We start from the raw sequence: 19,779 nt of genomic DNA, 5'->3' as shown, positions 1-19,779 counted from the left end.
CAACTAAGCTGTTCAACTACTAAGGTACCACTGTACTTGGTGCTGCAGCTATTTAAATAATTAACTCGCAGATGTGTACCAATGGTTGCACAGAGTATGACATCCCAACATCATAAAGATGTTGATCTATAGCCATTGCTTTTCCCTCCTATGCTTATTCTCACAGTGTAGAATGGAGATCTAGCATCAGTAAGTGGCCCCAAAGGCAGGGGAATGTAAAAGGAGATGCTAAACATATACATTACTCTGATGACCGTATAATTTTGCAGAATTTTGTGTTGTTATTTTGTAGTTAACACCGGCTGAAGAGGACACTTAATCCCCATACACCAGAGGCAAGAGAAAGTAAATGGCAATTAAATTTAAGAGGTGAAGGAAACTTTAAATTCCATGAACTCTGCTCAGAAGTATCATTTGCATGGCAATGTCCCCCCCTCCCGTGAAGAAGAATGACACATGAGACATTGATATCAAATTAAATGGGTGTAAAGGCCACAACTTTATTGGTTACGGATGTTGAGCGGTATTGGCTTAGGCATTGGACCCTAACCGACTATATCTGACCCCAACCCAGGTGTTGGAAGTCTGTGAAGGGTTAACCACCAAGGGGAGCCCAACTGATGTTTATCAAGTGGAACTCCCCTTGTGATCACCGTTGGGGCGTGCCTTAGGCCCTAACCTCCCTAGGCTTCGGACAGGGCCCCGCCCCCGGAATCCTTTAACGGAATACTCTTCCAATGAGGGGCAGGTGATGGCGTTACCTCCCCTTTTCACCTCTATTGATGTTGTCCAATGCCTAACCGCCAAACCAAAGTTGTAACAAATTTCTATGAGGTAGGTGAAAAAACCCGATTTGGCTAGCCCAAATGGGAAAAAGTCCTACCAGACCCCCCAGCCAACTGAGGCGACCAACCGAGGTCCATAGCAAGGTCAAGGGCTAACCTAAAGGGTGGGTGGGTGGGTGGGTGGGTGGGTGAACCAGTGAAGCTGGGGAGCAGAGAAGGAGAGGGGGAAGGATTCCCACCGTCTCCGATTTAAAGGGGCTGCCAGTCCCGCCTCTCCGCCAACTGGATTGGTCGGCTTGCGGGGCTGAACGGCGGGAAATCTGGCCAATCACGCAGGGGCTGCCCGCAACGCCACCTCCTGCTCATGAGTGGAAGTGGCTTTCCAACTACAGAGTGGTGGACAAGGTTTTGCCTGCCACTTTTAAGCTCTTCTTGCTGTTGGGTTCCCCATCTTCTTCTCAAAGGCCAGGTTTATTTGCTTGGGAATAGGGCTGGGGAGAGAATGAGGCCAGTAGGAAAGACTGGCAAAGTCCATTTCCAGCTAGACCAAATTCAGAAGGGTCTGGGCCCAGCTCAGAATGGAGTGTTTCCATCTTTTTGGATCCTTATTTCAAATTTCCCCAGCTTTGCATTTCCCCCATCACTAGCTAGTTCATGGGTGCCGTTGTTTCATTTGTCAAACTAACAGCATTGGTTAACAAATTTACATGAAAAATAGAATTTAAGCAGAGAAGGGTAGGCCTCCACAATGATACATTTCTAAGCACTGAATTACAAACTAAATTTAATATAGAAATGTGATATAGAGGGAAAGAAAGCACTTTTGCAAATGGCACTGCATTATTGTCAGATAAACTCTCTTATCCAGCCTACACAACATTATTGGTTCTTTAGTGTCAGCTTTCAGAATTTTCGTCATGCGTTTCCACAAGCAGCTGAGCATGTCAATTTAAATTATTAAATCTATTACAATAAAAGCAGGTTTCTAAATGTTCATTTTTAAAGCTGCCCAGTGGGAAAATTATTTCAATTCACCATAGTTACAGCAACAGAAATGAGCGAACTAGCTAGCCCCTTAAGAAAATTCCTTTCTATATATATTTTTCTGCCTCCAAGAATAAGGGAAGTTCACATAATGCGTACTAAGAACAGCATAAAGAGAAGTAAAACAGGATGCTGCTGGAATGAAAGACCCAATTTGGAACAGACATACTCATTTAAACTCAGCACACATATACTATGCATGAGAGTATTGGATTTCCTTCTATCACAACCACCAGTAGACCTTCTGCAGGCCCCCTGCTACTACTCATAATGTCCCAGATAATGGATGTGGTTACACAACGGTGAGTGAAGAGAACAAAACCCAATTATGCTCTCAGAGTTGCTCATTTCTTTATTCCTGTTTTGCTTGTTCCAGTTGCAGTATTAAAAATAATAATAATTTCAAAGGCTCAGTTCTGTTGATATATGAAAGCTTTGCCTCACGAAGTTTCCTTATCTTACTTATCCTCGCCATTAAAGCCATTCTACAAATGGGGAACGAGGTCGTGAGAGCTAGTTGCCCAGGGCAGGTCCTCAGGTGACCTTCTCTTCTCCAAACCTCTCAAGAAGCCCACAGCTTGCTCTCTCTTCTCATACTGAGTGAGCCAGATTTCACCGAGGATGGGAACTTCTGGCTGGGCTATATCACTTCAGACTGCCTGTGGGGATTCACATGTTCCTCCATACAAATTAACTCCCTGACCATAGAAAAGTCAATGTAAAGGAGAAGAGTTCAAGCCTAGCTTGATGTATTCATTTCCCACACGAAGCTATCTTTTGGGGGAAGAGTTCCATTATGTAAGCTCTCACCTGTAACCTGATGTATACAGATGAAGGACCCCTGGATGGTTAAATTCTGTCAAAAGCGACTATGGGGTTGTGGCGCTCATCTCGCTTTCAGGCCAAGGGAGCCAGTGTTTGTCCACAGACGGCTTTCTGGGTCATGCGGCCAGCATGACTAAACCGCTTCTGGCACAGCAGAACACCGTAATGGAAACCAGAGCACACAGAAACGCCGTTGACCTTCCCACCACAGCGGTACCTATTTATCTACTTGCACTGGTGTGCTTTCAGACTGCTAGGTTGGCAGGAGCTGGGACAGAGCAACGGGAGCTCACCTAACCACGGGGATTTGAACCACCGACCTTCTGATCGGCAAGCCCAAGAGGCTCAGTGGTTTAGACCACAGCGCCACCAACTACACATAGGTGTACCGTCTCTGTAGGAAATGCCTTAGTCTAGTAATATTTTTGCTCACTTTTTGCTGATCTCCCCAGCCTGTAGCAATGTCCTTTTTCAGTCCCTTGTAAACTCAGGAAATTCATATCTAGAACACTGTGGACTGGAAGCTTGAGGGCTCTGCAAACACATTGCCAATGCTATATTCTTCCTCCCCTTTCTCAAACCATGTTTCTGGACACCATTTTGCAAATTCAGCAAAAAGATGGGTAGACTTAAAAGAATGCAAACTCGTATAAATTATTCTGAATACTACAGTTTTCCTGAGGTAAGTTTAAATATCTTTGGAGCAAACCAGCAAAAGATATAAGCAGCCCTGCACATACGACCCCCGCCCAGCCCAATATAATGTGTGTTGGTACCTCCAAAACATTTTCCTGCTTGGGGTCCAAAATCATTTCAAAGGTTTCGTTCCACTCGGGGTTCACATTGTTGTTGATGTGTGTCGTTCTCTTTCTGCTGTCTGGGGCTGTTGGGATGAACAGCTCCACATAAGGGTCGGGAGTGTCAACTGAAATAAAATAAAGACACGCAGGAGTCAGTAGCAAATTCTTCAAAAACATGAAAGTAAATAAAATGGCCAATTGCACTCAACAGAATCTTCACCAACTGCATTTCTGTTTGGGTGTTTGTTCCGCACAGACATATGAAAATCTGGGCTGAACAGATGCTATTTTGCACATAAGACAACAAATCGAGTTAAGGACACAGCACTGTGCCCAAGATGTGCTGATTAGGGAGAGCTAAGATTTGGCAGAAGTCCTTACATTGGTGCATCTTCGATACACCTCCCACAATGGCCCTACACTGACAGGATTTGAGGCATAGAATGCAGTGTTGACTGATCACCATTGCCAGTGAAAGGGCCAGAACAGGCTGGCACGCAAAGAGTAGACCTAATGTCAAATATTTCACTTGCTCACAGCCCTCACCTTGCTCCTACAGTAGCACATAACATCAATAAAATTTGTAAAACAAGTACAGTAAAGGTAAAGGACCCCTGGACGGTTAAGTCCAGTCAAAGGCAACAATGGGGTTGCGGCGTTCATCTCGCTTTCAGGCCGAGGGAGCCAGCGTTTGTCCACAGACAGCTTTCCGGGTCATGTGGCCAGCAGGACTGAACCGCTTCTGGCACAACAGAACACTGTGACAGAAACCAGAGCACACGGAAACGTCATTTACCTTCCCGCCACAGTGGTACCTATTTATCTACTTGCACTGGCGTGCTTTCGAACTGCTAGGTTGGCAGGAGCTGGGACCGAACAACGGGAGCTCACCCCGTCGCGGGGATTGAACCACCAACCTTCTGATCGGCAAGCCCAAGAGGCTCAGTGGTTTAGACCACAGCGCCACCCGCTGTGCAGTCACCTCTCATGCAAGGGTTCCACTCCAGGGGCAACATGTACCGGTATATGCAAAATGGTGCACAGATAAAAGCTGCTGTCTGAAAGCTGGGGAAACTCCACATGGAGGACCTCCCTGCATCTCCACCACCAGAGGAAGAAGAAACATGGCTCCCTTGGCTGCGCCTTGGTTCCAGATCTGCTCCAGCCTTTTCTTTCCCAGCCACAACCCTCCTTAGGGCACAGCCACACTGGCCTTTTAATAACAGGTATTATTTACTTAATATACTGCTTAATTGCCAAAGTGCCTTCTAAGTGATTTAGAAGTATAAAACCAATTACCTAAATATATATATATACACACACACACATATATAAACACACACACACACATAATTAAAACACACAATAAAACAATGCCATCAAAACATTAAGCTAAACATCCAATAAAACAAGCCTATTAAAAGAGCTCAAAAATTATAATTGCTAACACGGCAATTAAAGCAGGAGGTTCAGGTCAGGAGATCAAAGGAATGCTCATCTGAGCAGCTGGTAAAATGCCAATGCATATTTCAGCAGGCAGACCATTTCACAACAGTAGCTGTTGTTGGTATTCGTCTGTCTGGATAGACAATGGAATGTGCCTCCAGGAGTGAAATAGCAGCACCAACGTGGCATGCCTGGGGTTCAAGCCTGGACAGTGTATATGGAGGTCCTGGGCTGCCCCGTTGACAAGACTCCCCTCTCAGCCTCACTGCTGCAGTCCAAAGGAAAGCAGAGCAATGTGTTTGGCACCAGGAGGCATACAATGTGCCATCCAACTGCCTAAGGGACTCCACTCTGGATTTGTGTTGTGTTTAATCCTTACCCTTTTCTTCTCCCAAAGATATCCCACAAGGCAGTGGAGGTTCAGGATCGGAGTTTTCCTTCTCCTAGATGGACTACCTTCCCAGGTTGATGAGCCCCATCTCCCCGTCACTTCCCTCTAGAGCACATGCCTTTGCCAATGGACCTACGTTGGTCTCATCTGTTCAAGACCTCGTTTAATGTTTGTCGCATTATTTTCAAACCACTTAGAAGGCTCTGTTTCAAGAAGTATGTAAATTTTGTTACGTAAAATGGAGAATAATAATTTAGAACAAGCCAAAAAAAACCACACCCTCAAATCTCAGACCTGGGAACAACTCAACACCGCCGAATTCAGCTTTGTGCCTGAACGCACACTGCTGAACTCAGAAGTGACTGAAAACATCGCAAAACACGTCACTAAAAGAGTGGAATGGGGGCAGGGTGGAAGGGTGGGGGGTGCACTTTTTTGCGCTCCACCAACGTGTGGGGAGGGGGGCAGGAACGGAACCCGCAAGCAAAATGGTTACTGAATGTACTACCCCTCATTCACTACAGCACTGGGTACAGGTACTGCTTCTGCTAGCACACAGCCTCTCCAGACGGATATATAAAAGGATGTCATATAGAGGAGGGAGAAAGGTTGTTTTCTGCTGCTCCAGAGAAGCGGACAGGGGGCAATGGATTCAAACTACAAGAAAGAAGATTCCACCTAAACATTAGGAAGAACTTCCTGACAGTAAGAGCTGTTCAGCAGTGGAATTTGCTGCCAAGGAGTGTGGTGGAGTCTCCTTCTTTGGAGGTCTTTAAGCGGAGGCTTGACCGCCATCTGTCAGGAATGCTTTGATGGTGTTTCCTGCTTGGCAGGGGGTTGGACTGGATGGCCCTTGTGGTCTCTTCCAACTCTATGGTTCTATGATGACACTGTGCCCCAAAACTCCTATTAAATGCTCCCAATGACCCCCATATATATGTCCCATTGACCCACCAACAGTGACAGGTCTTCAACGTTCACTCCAAGGCAAAGGGTTTTTGTGCCAAGTAGAAAGGATATCTTAAAGACCACACAAAATAAAATAAAAAACTAAAATCCTTCCAGTAGCACCTTAGAGGCCAACTAAGTTTGCTCTTGGTATGAGCTTTCGTGTGCATGCACACTTCTTCAGATACACTGAAACATCTGAAGAAGTGTGCATGCACACGAAAGCTCATACCAAACAAACTTAGTTGGTCTCTAAGGTGCTACTGGAAGGACTTTTTTATTTTTTTATTTTTATTTTTTTCACTATGACAGACCAACACGGCTACCTACCTGTAACTTAAAGACCACACCAACTCTCCCTGAATGCCCACGTCTTGGTCATGTAAGCTTAGGTGGTGTTGAACCAAGTATTGCACCTACAGTAATTCACCCAAAGAGGTCTCAGTTACACAACCCAGGCCAGCTCCCTCATCCGTAACTAAATCATAGGTGAGTATATAATGATTAAATCTTATTATGTACTGACCTGACATTGAATAACACCACCAGGCTTGGAGTCTCAGTAGACAAGTCACCAGTCACCAGCAAGGTAAGATCAGCAAAGGAGATGACCTGAAGCCACTTTCCCCTTCTATTTGTTTTATTTTTTCTCCCTGATCCCTATCATTCACCATACCATACCATCCCCTCCCAGAATGCCCATACCCTGCTCCCAATGCTTACTCCAACACATCACATGGCACTCATCCTATACTTGCACCAGAATTAATGTCTTTCCAGTTATTCAAGTGTGTAACCACATCTCAACCAGGTGGCTGGTCCCCTCAGGACTCCGCCTCTCGCTGAGTTGGAAACACACACCTGACACAGTTTGCCATCCCCGTGTCCCATTCGGGAATGACCCATTCTCTCCAAAATGGCAAAAGGAGTCCACCAAAAATGTCCACCCTGTGAGGTCACCCCTGTCAGGGCAGTCCAACAGGCCTTGGTAGTATATAAGGCTAGAGAACAAGGAGCCTGAGACAAGTCAAATGTTTCCAGCATTCTCCACCTCCTTTTCCCCAGGGTTTTCCAGCAGGTGATAGGCGACTATGGGGTTGCAGCACTCATCTCGCTTTCAGGCTGAAGGAGCCAGTGTTTGTCCACAGACAGCTTTCCAGGTCATGTGGCCAGCACAACTAAACTGCTTCTGGCACAACGGAACACCGTGACGGAAACCAGAGCGCATGGAAACGCTGTTTACCCTCCCGCCACAGCAGTACCTACTTATCTACTTGCACTAGTGTGCTTTCAAACTGCTAGGTTGGCAGGAGCTGGGATAGAGCAACGGGAACTCACCCTGTCACGGGGATTCGAACCGCCAACCTTCTGATCAGCAAGCCCAAGCTCAGTGGTTTAGACCACAATGCCACCCGTGTTCCATCACCAGCAGGTGATACCAGTAACCAGTCAAGGCAAATGAGTTGCCGGGGGGGGGGGGCTATCAAACATACCCACCCCAGTTTCTTACCTTTATAAGTGTCTACAGGACTTATAAAGATATCACTTTTCATTGTAGTTATCATCTTGCACATAATTTACTAATCCAGCTTTTGAGGTTGCTGAGACTCCGATTACATCTGCAAATGTTTGTAGGTGAGCAGCACCTTCACTTCAGCAGGTAGCCAAGACGTAATGGCAACTCTCAGTCAAGGATCTTTAGATGACCACTTTATTCTCTTTACAGAAAGGTTTTTTTGTAAAATGTATCATCAAAGGTTGCCCTCAGCACTTCCTTGGAACAATATCACAATCAATAAAGTCCCGAGATTATCGACTACCAATATGAGAAACAAACTTGCCCCTCTGTGCAATCTGTAGGGCAAGAGACTCTCTCTCACCACGTGAGACTGCCCCACAGTGCTTTGTGCCATATGAATATGTGACCATTCACAAGCAATTAGTTTCATTCGAAGGAATAGGAGACAGCATTTGCCATCGAAACCCACATGTATTATATTAACCTCTGGCTCTGCTGCAATTCCCAAAAACATATATTCATATATGCAGAAACTAACAACAACTAATACATGCACAGGGTTCTTTTTTCCCCCACTGTGAAGAGACCAGTTTATTTATTTTTAAAATAATATTTATTTTAAAAATTCCAATTAATTCCAAATTACAATACATGATTAAATTTCCCCCCACTCCCTTTTCTCTCACCAAAGGGAGCATACCAAACAAACCCCCCTCTCACTGGGGTGATCAACAATTCTTTCCCAATTTAACCACTTGCTTTACACTTATCATCATTACTTTTCCAGACTTCCCTGACCCCCCCCCCCGTTGATTTCAATTTAATCCTAATTCAGTTATTGCCAATTAATCCCCATATTATTTTTTCTCCTTCTCACATTTTCCTTATACACACTTTTACTAAATGATTATTCATCTTACACATTTTATTTATCATTTTAACCTATCCTCTGCATTCACTATATTCCTGAACCCCCCTTACTTAATTCCAAATTTCATTACAACATCCCATTTGAAATTATTTTTATTCAAACTCTTCCCCCCTTCCCTCCTACACTCCCTAAAGATAAATTCTTATTCTATAACCGTTATCCATTACCAAACCGTATGTCTATACCATGGCACAAGGAGAATTTCCTTAAAAACATTCATTCTTCAACCCACACCCACCCTCTCAAATTCCAAAATCCTATCGTTGTGGGAAACTGGCTTCTGCTCCTTTCTTATCTCATATGTCCTTGAGATTTTTTCAACATTGTCCAGGTTCTGTACAGCCTTCCGATGAACTCTCTTCTTTACTGCAGCCCCCCCATTCTTACTTCTTTTTGTTTTAACCCTTCTGTATTTTCTCTGGAAGGAATATAACTCTGCCTACCCATCTGGCTTCCTATGCACACAATTACTTTGAAAATTCATCAGTAGTAAAGTTAAGTAACATGTGCCAAAATTTCAAAACTTCATCATCGATATATTTCCTTTGTAAATAGCCTGTGACATTGTTGAGCAAGGGTGAGAATGCATAGGAAAGAGCAGCACATTGATGCACTAAATGATCACACATTAATTTCTAAAGGAGGGATACAGCCCAAGTGGTGTCCTGCAGATGTCGTGGGCCACAACTGTCATCAGTCCAAGTCAGTATCGCCAATAGCCAGGGATGATGGGAATTGTAGCCTAAAACATCCGAGAGGATGAGCAGTGGCCACCACTATTCTAAGAGCTCGTACTAGACTGCCTTTCAAACAATAAGCACACTTTTGGTCTGTGGCTTCACTTTCTGTTTTGCCACAAGGACTCAGCAGAACTTTTGCACACACCCCTTCCTTGACCACAGCTAACCTCTAAGTTTCAGTAAGTGAATTGCTGGATTCTAAGTCAGTCTAAGAAGAGTAAAGTAAAGGCAGCAAACTCGCTCACTGACTTTGCTGCTATTGGGAAGTGTAAAATAAAAAGTAAGCCTATCATTTTAAAAAAAATACAGTCAAAAAAATACGCTGTTTAAGGAACCTGCATTTCCTTAGTCGTCGGTTCTAACTAGCTGATTACAATTTAAAAGCCATAGAAAAATAGCAAGTTTAAGATTAGACCCCTCTCATATGGTAAGAATCCAGCATGTGTCACTTGGAGCGCATGCACACACCAAAATAGCCCACAGAGCAACAGGAACAAAGTTGAAGCGATACTTACGCATGTCTCCAAAAGACCCTTTGGTGACATTCTTGGCTTGCTTAATCGTCACGGTAAAGATGTGTGAATACTGGTGTTCCACCTGCACGCCAAAAACAACAGCTGGTGTTAGGAAGGAAATGAAAGGCCACAGAGCGCCCAAATCAAACAACCCTCTGCAACCAATTCTCAATACGTCTGAGACACTCCCCAAGTTTGTTTTCCCAAAAGCAAATGAAGCACCCACTGGAAGACACAGCATCTTGAATCAGAAGTCTTCAGCTCTACCGAACATTGAGACTACATTGAGCGTAACCGACTATAACTACTGTACTCCTACACAACTGCTCGTTCCCCTCGCCACCACACCTTTGTGTTTTTTAATTTTTAGCGTCAATGAATTCAGCACTCCTCCCCTCGAAGCACTGCTATTGTACAGGCATTTCATTAGTCATCAAAAAAAACACAGCAGGGGCTAGAGAAGCCAAAAGTTGTTTTATAGATGCCTTTAACTTTACCCTGTGCTTGTAATTCCCTCCTACGGGAAAGGTACAATTATACCTTAAATACTATATTGCGGAAGGCATACCGTATGCCTACGTGCATGTGGAAATGGGTTTACATTCAGGATACTTACATACACTAGAGCAGTTGTTTTCCAACTTTCTAACTTCACGGGATCCTTTCTACACTGGCCTGGCTCAGACGTCATGCTAAGCCACACGGCGGCTTGCCAGTACACCATGCAAATGTGCAGGTTCCTGGAGAGGAGCTCCCAGCTCCTTTGCTATCAAGACAGGCAGCTTTATTGACGCAACCAGTAACACTGTGTTCTGTGATGTAGTACCCCAACGTTTTGCCCTAACCTGTTAGGCCAGACTCTCTGCTTTACCCCAAATCACCTTCCAGTTTGGCTGCGCAATCAAGGCAGCTTTTGACATCAGCTGGAAGGGAAATTGGCTGGAAGGGAAATTGACTTCTGCTGCCTCTTCCAGGTCTCCTCTCTCTCAGTGGCTTTTGACACAGTGAGTCGCATTCCTGTATCGGCCCAACTATGAGTTTTAGCTGAGGGTGAAGTACAGTATTGTGCCATCGGCGTTCTTTAACAACCAGGTTCCTTTGTAATAGCCTCAGGTTGCTCCTTGGACCCTGGCAAGATAGGTAAAGGTAAAGGTACCCCTTACCGCTAGGTCCAGTTGCGGACGACTCTGGGGTTGCGGCGCTCATCTTGCTGTATAGGCCAAGGGAGCCAGTGTTTGTCAGCAGACAGCTTCCAGGTCATGTGGCCAGCATGACTAAGCCACTTCTGGCGAACCAGAGCAGCACACAGAAACACCGTTTACCTTCCCGCCGGAGTGGTACCTATTTATCTACTTGCACTTTGACGTGCTTTCGAACTGCTAGGTGGGCAGGAGCTGGGACCGAACAATGGGAGCTCACCCCGTCGCAGGGATTCAAACCACCGACCTTCTGATCAGCAAGCCCTAGGCTCAGTGGTTTAGACCACAGCGCCACCCGCGTACCTTTAGCAACCAGGTTCCTTTGTAATACCCCCAGGTTCCTCCTTGGACCCTGGCAAGATACATTCTGCAATTTTGTAGGACCAGGGTGGATTTAAATTTGATGAGGCCCTAAGCTATTGAAGGTAATGGGGCCCTTTATATGACCAGCAGTCCTTTGTCAACAACAAATTGCTGCTGTTTTTTGTGTTGAATATATGCTATATGGTAATTTATGGACCTAATAGGTATCTAAAGCCATTTGCACATAACAAAAATACCTATTTTATCAAAGTAATTGTTGAACTGAAATACAATTAAGAAGTACTGTGTATTAATAGTGAAATACAATTAAGAAGAAGTATATTAATAGTGAAATAATTACCAGTGATATTTTAGGGAGCAGGCTAGCAGGCCCATCATAGGATACTACACAACACAAAACACTGTTGCAGTATGTAGGTTTTATTTTATCTTATATTTTTTATCTTATATTTTGGAAATGTACATCCAGTTGGTTTTTTCCTTTAAATTTTTGGGTTCCCCCAAAGAATGGGGCCCTAATCTATAGCTTGTTATCTTATACGTAAATCCGGCACTGTGTAGGACCATACTGAATCTGCAATTGGGAGACCCTACACATTTGTGGAGTAGCTGTTCCTAACGTAGTGAGGACACTCAACTTTATTGTTCTTTCAAAAGCTACTCCAGGAACAGATTTATTGGGGGGGGGGGGCTGACTGATAAGAGGAAAACATAATGAGGGTAAAAAACAAACAATTTAGAAGAAATGCTGCTTAGGAATTCCTGTTTTCCGACTGTTATCTGCCCAGCTGATGCACCTCAAACACCATAAACAAGGCTGGGTTTTAACAATACAACTTGACATTATTGTCAGAATATTAGTTTATTAACTAGCTTAGTTAACTACTCAGGAAGTAGGCAGAGAACAGGAGTGGGAGACCTCAGGCCAAAAACAGCCCCCCCCCCAGATCTTCGTATCTGGCCCTCAACAGTCTACCCAGAACAAGGTGGGAACATGAGGGAACACAACTTCAAGGCTGAAAAAGGTCCCCACTCCTGTTTCATGGAGTGAAAGTTGGTTCTTCTTCTCCCTTCGTGCCATCAACAGAAGGGAAAAAATATATCTGGGGTGGAGGGTCCTTTGCTTCTAACCCGGCAGGTGCTGCATGGCTAACAAGGTGCCAGCAAGCTTCCTTAAGGAAGGCACACTGATCTTGCTTATCTTTTTATAACCAGCACTTTTGTTAAAATGTATCCTTGGGGAGGAAGGGCAGGAGAAAAACTCAAAAAAACAAAACAAACCAGCATGTGAGTATAAAGCCAGTGAAAACCATTCATTCATGGAAACGTCTTTAAACAGATCAATAAATACTGTTTGGTTAGAAAGAGAAGATTCATACCTCAAAGGCCTGTCTAAACAATATACAGTACTCTGCAAAAAAAAAAAGTTTCAAAGAAGGGAGGGAGGATTCCTCCCAAACCTCTATTGATATAGCGTTCCATAGGGCGGGGGCCAACACATTATAGGCTCCGTCTCTAGTAAAAGCCAACCAAAGCTTTCTAGGCCTACTGGAAAAGCCCAGAGTTCGCTCTTACCATTCCTAGTGTCTGGGACAGGAATGCTAAGTCATGGTGCTGAACGCATCATGTCCACACCCGCATTTTCCTTCTACTTCCTTGGGAGCAGCAAGGAAGCTCAAGGAGACGTTTTAAGAAAGGGGGAAAGCTTCGTTTCAGCAGCTCCCTTCACAAAAGCATGTTTCCTTCTTTGCAAAGGGACAGAGAGAACTAAGGATAAAAATCATTACTTGTTAATTGGTTGTTAATGGCATTTATATATTGCCTTTCTGCACCAAAGGAAACCAAGGGCAGTTTACAATTAACACAAGCAAAAAAAAAAAAAAGGTACAAAATTTTCTCAAGCTGGCCTTCAGCGGCTTATGACAATAGCTCCCTGGCTTCTGCTTTCCCTCAAGGCACCCAGGTCTTGAATGGCCCCAGAGAAGATGGCGGGTGGGGTTTCTCCAACTGCCTTCTCAGGCCACCGATGGGCTCCTTCAGGCACTGGTGGTTATGTGCTCCCTTCTCTTTGGGCTCTCCTCAGAAACACTTACGGTAGTTATATGCTTGCATATATTAAGTATAATAATTACTTAGCATGCACTTTATAGATCATTCAGAACACTTCACATACATTCCTTATAACTAATTTCCAAGGTAGACCACTGTTATTATCCTTATATTGAAGACCAACGGGAGGGAGGAGCAGAAGGCCATAAGCACATCCGTAAGGCGAGAGTGTTCTGGCCAATTCTGACACAACTCCCAAGAAGAATGTCGTTTATGAGAGGGCCCTACTTCTATCAAATTGCTCAAAAGCCTAGAGAAACTACTGAGTCATTTGTCAGGGGAAAGCAGCTAGTGTAACACCAATTATTAAAAAGGGATCAGGGGGGAGGGGCAGGGACGGATCCTGGAAACTATGGGCCGGTTAACTTAACGCCCGCGTTCAGGAAGAACTGGTGGGAAGCTTTGTAAAAGGTGGAATTACCAAGCACATATAAGCACAAGTCTTGCTGAGGGAGAACCAAGATGGCCTCTATGAGGGCAAGTTCTGCCTCACTAACTGCTGAGAGCTCACTGACAGTGTTAAACTGTAAGTAACAGAGGAGATCTGGTTGACCCTGTGTAGATGGGCCTTTGGTCTGATCACCGGGCTCTCGTGTTTGCTTGTTTTTCAATGATTAAGATAGAAACTTGATGGCAGAAAGTGAGGAGGAATTGAAGAACCTTTTAATGAGGGTGAAAGAGGAAAGCGCAAAATATGGTCTGAAGCTCAACATCAAAAAAACTAAGATCATGGCCACTGGTCCCATCACCTCCTGGCAAATAGAAGGGGAAGAAATGGAGGCAGTGAGAGATTTCACTTTCTTGGGCTCCATGATCACTGCAGATGGTGACAGCAGTCATGAAATTAGAAGACTCCTGCTTCTTGGGAGAAAAGCAATGACAAACCTAGACAGCATCTTAAAAAGCAGAGACATCACCTTGCCGACAAAGGTCCGTATAGTTAAAGCTATGGTTTTCCCAGTAGTGATGTACGGAAGTGAGAGCTGGACCATCAAGAAGGCTGATCGCCGAAGAATTGATGCTTTTGAATTATGGTGCTGGAGGAGACTCTTGAGAGTCCCATGGACTGCAAGAAGATCAAACCTATCCATTCTCAAAGAAATCAGCCCCGAATGCTCACTAGAAGGACAGATCCTGAAGTTGAGGCTCCAGTACTTTGGCCACCTCATGAGAAGAGAAGACTCCCTGGAAAAGACCCTGATGTTGGGAAAGATGGAGGGCACAAGAAGAAGAGGACGACAGAGGATGAGATGGTTGGACAGTGTTCTCGAAGCTACTAACATGAGTTTGGCCAAACTGCGAGAGGCAGTGAAGGATAGGCGTGCCTGGTGTGCTCTGGTCCATGGGGTCCCGAAGAGTCGGACACGACTGAACGACTGAACAACAACAACAACAACAACAACAACAACAAGATAGAAACAATTTTGCTGACACATCTGAAGAAAAGGAACCATTCATCACTACACCTTACCAATAAATTTTGGGAAAGGCTACCAGCTTGGAGCCCTGCACTATTGGGTTTTTTGTGGATTACGTACTATTCAAGTACTGAGACACTCCCCTTGCCTGACATTACCTGCCATAGCATGTTGGACAACTGAAGAAAATATTTGATTACTTCGGCTTTTCAGAAGAGCTTGGACTAACCATGCAAACCAATTTATGGCAGTAGAATTTCAGCCATTCTATGCATCTTCCAACTCTTGGCACATTACCACTAGCCCTCACTAAGCACAAACTGTAAGGCAGAGAGAATTTCCCACTTATTGCTATTTTAAGTGACAACTCAATACAATCAATAGCTACTGACTATAGCTCAACAGAACTCCTAATAGGGTGAGAAATCACAACACTCATTCAAATCCTAAAGAAGGAACTCGTTGCAAAATGGACTGTCTGCAAAGTGTTGCTACATCAGATTACCAAGCTAACAGAAGCTATAAACATTTCTATAATGGGTAGAATTCAGTGTGAACTACCACAGGAGACAGTTCATATATTAAATTTGATGAAGAAAAAGACACTGCATACTTCAGGTACCGTACAAAGGTAATACAAATCACCCAGGCTGTATTCTGTTGAGGCCAAACACGGGAATGTGTAAAATGAATACTTCTCCCTGCTTCTGAAAACGTTCATTTATCAAATGCAGACACCCGAGAAGTCAAGTTCATCTATGAAGACTTTTGTACTCAAGACTTCGCTTGACTGACAACAATGGAAGATCATCACTCAATCTAGACTTCAGGAAGACTTCAAGATTCAAAGTGCTTGTCTAGCTTCCTGACTGGTGCGTACTCATGAGAGGAAGGGCTATAGCTCAGTAGACGAACGCAACATGGATCCATCATCACACTCAGAATAAGCTTTCTGTGTTTATATGTCATCCAAACCTTCCATGAACATTCTACTTCTTGTTTTAATCATATCACTTTTCCTCCTGCACAGGCTTCCTTTTTCTCAGCCTGTTTATCTTAAGCTTATTCTTTTGGTCTACTATAAATATTTACTCCTGTTGCTCCCGTTTATTGTCTTAGGAACTCAAAAACTTTTTTTATTATTTTAAAGACAGGGTTTGAGCACAATCCTATCACACACAAACACCCAACACACACACACACACATTTATGCCAGGGTTAGGCAGAGGAAAATGCAACCATTTACCCCTACAGTGAGTATAAAAGGTGGATTGTGCCCTGCAGGCTTATGCTTCTGTTGCAAATAAGATTTAGATAAATACAGGTTCTGCTGAATGGTAACTGTCAATTTTCTTCCAGCTATACTGCATAATTAAACTCAGAGAGAATAAACTCAGAGACCTCAACATTACTCTGGAACTGAAAATAGCTTCTCCTGCATTCATTTATCCATACACCATCCTGGTTCTCTACTCACACTAACTTATATGGATTTGGAGACTATGCCTCACCCATCTGCATGCACAGAGTGAGGAAAACCTACCACTGCAAAAAAAAAAAAATATTTGCATAAGAGTGGTTACATTTATTTATGTATTTTAAAACTTTTAAAAGCTTTGCTCTAGAATCCAAAAGGTTCCCAGTAATAGACAGTAACAGTCAAGTTATCCCTGACTGCAGGCCCACAACCTAAAAGTCAAAGCACAAAAGGGAAAAGGTCTGGAGAAGGAAGAGGATGACAAGCAAACCAATTCTTAAATTTGTTTTTAATAATGAGTAGCTCGAATGGAAACAGGCAGGGAGAAGGGGAGCCAATCAGAGCTGGTCTGTCAAAGAAGCCAGTTGAGTGGCCCGAAAGTTCACTCCAGCCAATTGGAACAGTTGCTAATAGGTGACAGCTGAGGGTTGGAGGAGCCAAAAAGAGCTGATTTATTTGCTAAACTGATGGATTAGTGGTATTGGTAAAATCAGTCCTTTTTGTTATAATTTTTATTAAATTTCTGTTTTACATTTTAGAATATTCACTTAAACCATCCTTAAAATATCAGTGACATCCCATCCTCTCTTTCGATGGTTCATTTTGCTCAACATAAATCCCTGCATATTTTATTTAAACTAAACCATTCAGTATGCCATTATAACATCCATCAAAACTTATTTACACTGTTGAATTCATCTTAATGCTGCCCATGTTTTCAGATATACACCATTTTCCTCCATATATTCAATAATTTTTTTCCAATCTTCTCTGAATGTATGTTCTTCTTGTTCTCTTATTCTATATGTTAGGTCTGCAAGCTGTGCATATTCCATCAATTTAAGTTGCCATTCTTCTTTATTTGGGACTTCGCTCGTTTTCCATTCTGGGGCTAACAAAACATGAGCTGCTGTAGTAAAATCAGTCCTTTGCATGCCGATAATAAGATGTTGTTTGTTTTTTTAAGGATTCCTATTCTTCTTATGCCCCAGCTGTAAATCGGACATGTGACAATTTCTAAAACAATTGCAGAGGTTCGCTTTATTTGCAGCACAATGCAGGCCTAAGTAGCTGCGAGGGACCATAACGAAAACAGAACTCACTGAAATTTCTGCCTTTTAATGCTATTTGACGGTGGTGACCAGGACTGTACTTCATAGTAGTTGGTTGTTGTTACCATGTAAAGCTTTAGCTATTTTGAATTATGGTGCTGGAGGAGACTCTTGAGAGTCATATTGCCCCGTCCTTAGATTCCATGTATTGGGTAAATAATTCAAAAGGCTATTTTCCTCTCTAGACAGCATCTTAAAAAGCAAAGACATCACCTTGCCGACAAAGGTCCGTATAGTTAAAGCTATGGTTTTCCCAGTAGTAATGTACGGAAGTGAGAGCTGGGCCATCAAGAAGGCTGATTGCCGAAGAATTGATGCTTTTGAATTATGGTGCTGGAGGAGACTCTTGAGAGTCCCATGGACTGCAAGAAGATCAAGCCTATCCATTCTCAAGGAAATCGGCCCTGAGTGCTCACTAGAAGGACAGATCCTGAAGTTGAGGCTCCAATACTTTGGCCACCTCATGAGAAGAAAAGACTCTCTGGAAAAGACCCTGATGTTGGGAAAGATGGAGGGCACAAGGAGAAGGGGACGACAGAGGATGAGATGGTTGGACAGTGTTCTCGAAGCGACTAGCATGAGTTTGGCCAAACTGCGGGAGGCAGTGGAGGATAGGGGTGCCTGGCATGCTCTGGTCCATGGGGTAACGAAGAGTCGGACACGACTGAACGACTGAACAACAACAACAACAATTATGTGTTCGGTATCCTGACTCTGTCTACCTGGCACCAGTCGTTTCCTTATTTGTTTCATATCACAACGTTTATTTATCACTCGCTTGAAAGAAAACCTCAAAAAGAATAAAACAATAAGCTGCTTCTTATTGAGCACACTGTAAATCTTTCAGATATGCAAATATGCCGAGTGACACTTTTCATCCAGGAGGTGGCAGGAGTAGCTTACCTCAGAAAAGATGCAAGCCATTATGCAGGATTACTAGTTCATGACAACCTGCAACGGGAATAATCGTGTCCTCCCTCAAAGAGGGCACATGTTGCGGTGCGACCTGGCAACCAAACCCTGTGTTGTGGGTGGGTCCGATTGGATAGCCACAACACCCGATTGGTAGGTCCCTCGATGCTGGGTGTAATCAGACCAATGGGACGCTAGCGAAAGGGATCGAGGGACCTACATAAGCCCATGCACGTGTCCCTGAGCTTCCTCTTTGGGCCAGTGCATCAGAACACCCACCCACCTCTCCCTGTATTTAGGGCTTGTGCTTGAAATTGATATGCCGCCGTGTGTCGTCTGTCGTTGGGACAGGGGCACGGCAGGAATTTTCCCCACTTGGCTGATTGGCTGTTGCCATTTGGGTTTCACCTGCTGCGTAGCAAATCGTCACAACTTGTAAGGTTGTGGATAGGCTCTGGTTCAGGTGATAGGGGTGGCAGAACGCTCTAGCCATCCCTATGCGAAGGGTATTCCGGTAAAGGAATCCAGGGACTCAATGGTTTGGTCAACCCTGAGAGGGGTTGTGCCCGTGCCTGAGTCCAGGGGGACATCTGGGTGGTGGACTAGCCTGACCCCGGCTTTCCACTGTTCCAGGTGTTCACCCTAGGCTAACCTATGCTGGTGCCCTGGGTCAGCACTACCATTGTGCAGGGAGCTCGTCGAACCAGAGCCTATGCAACCACTCACTTTCTGTAATCAATAAAGTTGTGGCCTATATTCTGCCAAAAACCAAACCAAAATTATGAGTCTTGTCTGAATTAAAGGTTAAAGGTCTAAACACGCAAACTTCTAATATGATCATGTTCGTCCTCCATTCCTCACTCCAAATCAATCAAACAAACAAACATGCACACATGTGACTGCCATTGGTAAAGCCACAGAGTGGTGAAATACTCGCTTTTACAGCCTCACTGCAGCAGACTCACTGAAAAGGATGTGACTGTATGTGGAGGGAAACCCAAAGCCACAGAGATGATAAAGGATCACTTCAAGGAAGCACAGAAAAGTATTTTTAGCACCCTCACTAGTTCAGCATTATGATGAATAATCTGGCCGCTACCTCTGAACAGACGCTGCTTTCTTTTCCTGCTACCAGCTGTTTCCAGAGAATCTGGATATACTACAGCTAATATTTTCGTACAGTTCTCAGGGAAAATAAGAACCCACGTGTTAATTTCAGCAAAAGTACACCTGCATTTAAGGGCATGAATTACTAATTTCCACAGTAAAAAAAAGTTAAAATGT

General features: G+C 44.0%; 1 protein-coding gene across 1 annotated transcript in view; it reads right to left on the bottom strand.

The window, feature by feature from the left end:
- The window catches only part of PLA2G4A (phospholipase A2 group IVA), an 84,321-nt gene that overhangs the window by 31,394 nt on the left and 33,148 nt on the right, over window positions 1–19,779 (bottom strand). The window contains exons 3-4 of the mRNA XM_033151387.1: window positions 9,945–10,026; window positions 3,431–3,579 (exon numbers count right to left, since the gene is read on the bottom strand). Coding sequence (XP_033007278.1) covers window positions 3,431–3,579; window positions 9,945–10,026 — 231 coding nt within the window. The remainder of the gene's footprint in view (window positions 1–3,430; window positions 3,580–9,944; window positions 10,027–19,779) is intronic.

The sequence above is a fragment of the Lacerta agilis genome, chromosome 6, assembly GCF_009819535.1.
Source record: "Lacerta agilis isolate rLacAgi1 chromosome 6, rLacAgi1.pri, whole genome shotgun sequence".
Classification (NCBI taxonomy): domain Eukaryota; kingdom Metazoa; phylum Chordata; class Lepidosauria; order Squamata; family Lacertidae; genus Lacerta; species Lacerta agilis.
The sequence above is the reverse complement of the archived record's forward strand: the minus strand, read 5'-3'. Positions and strand labels throughout refer to the sequence as shown.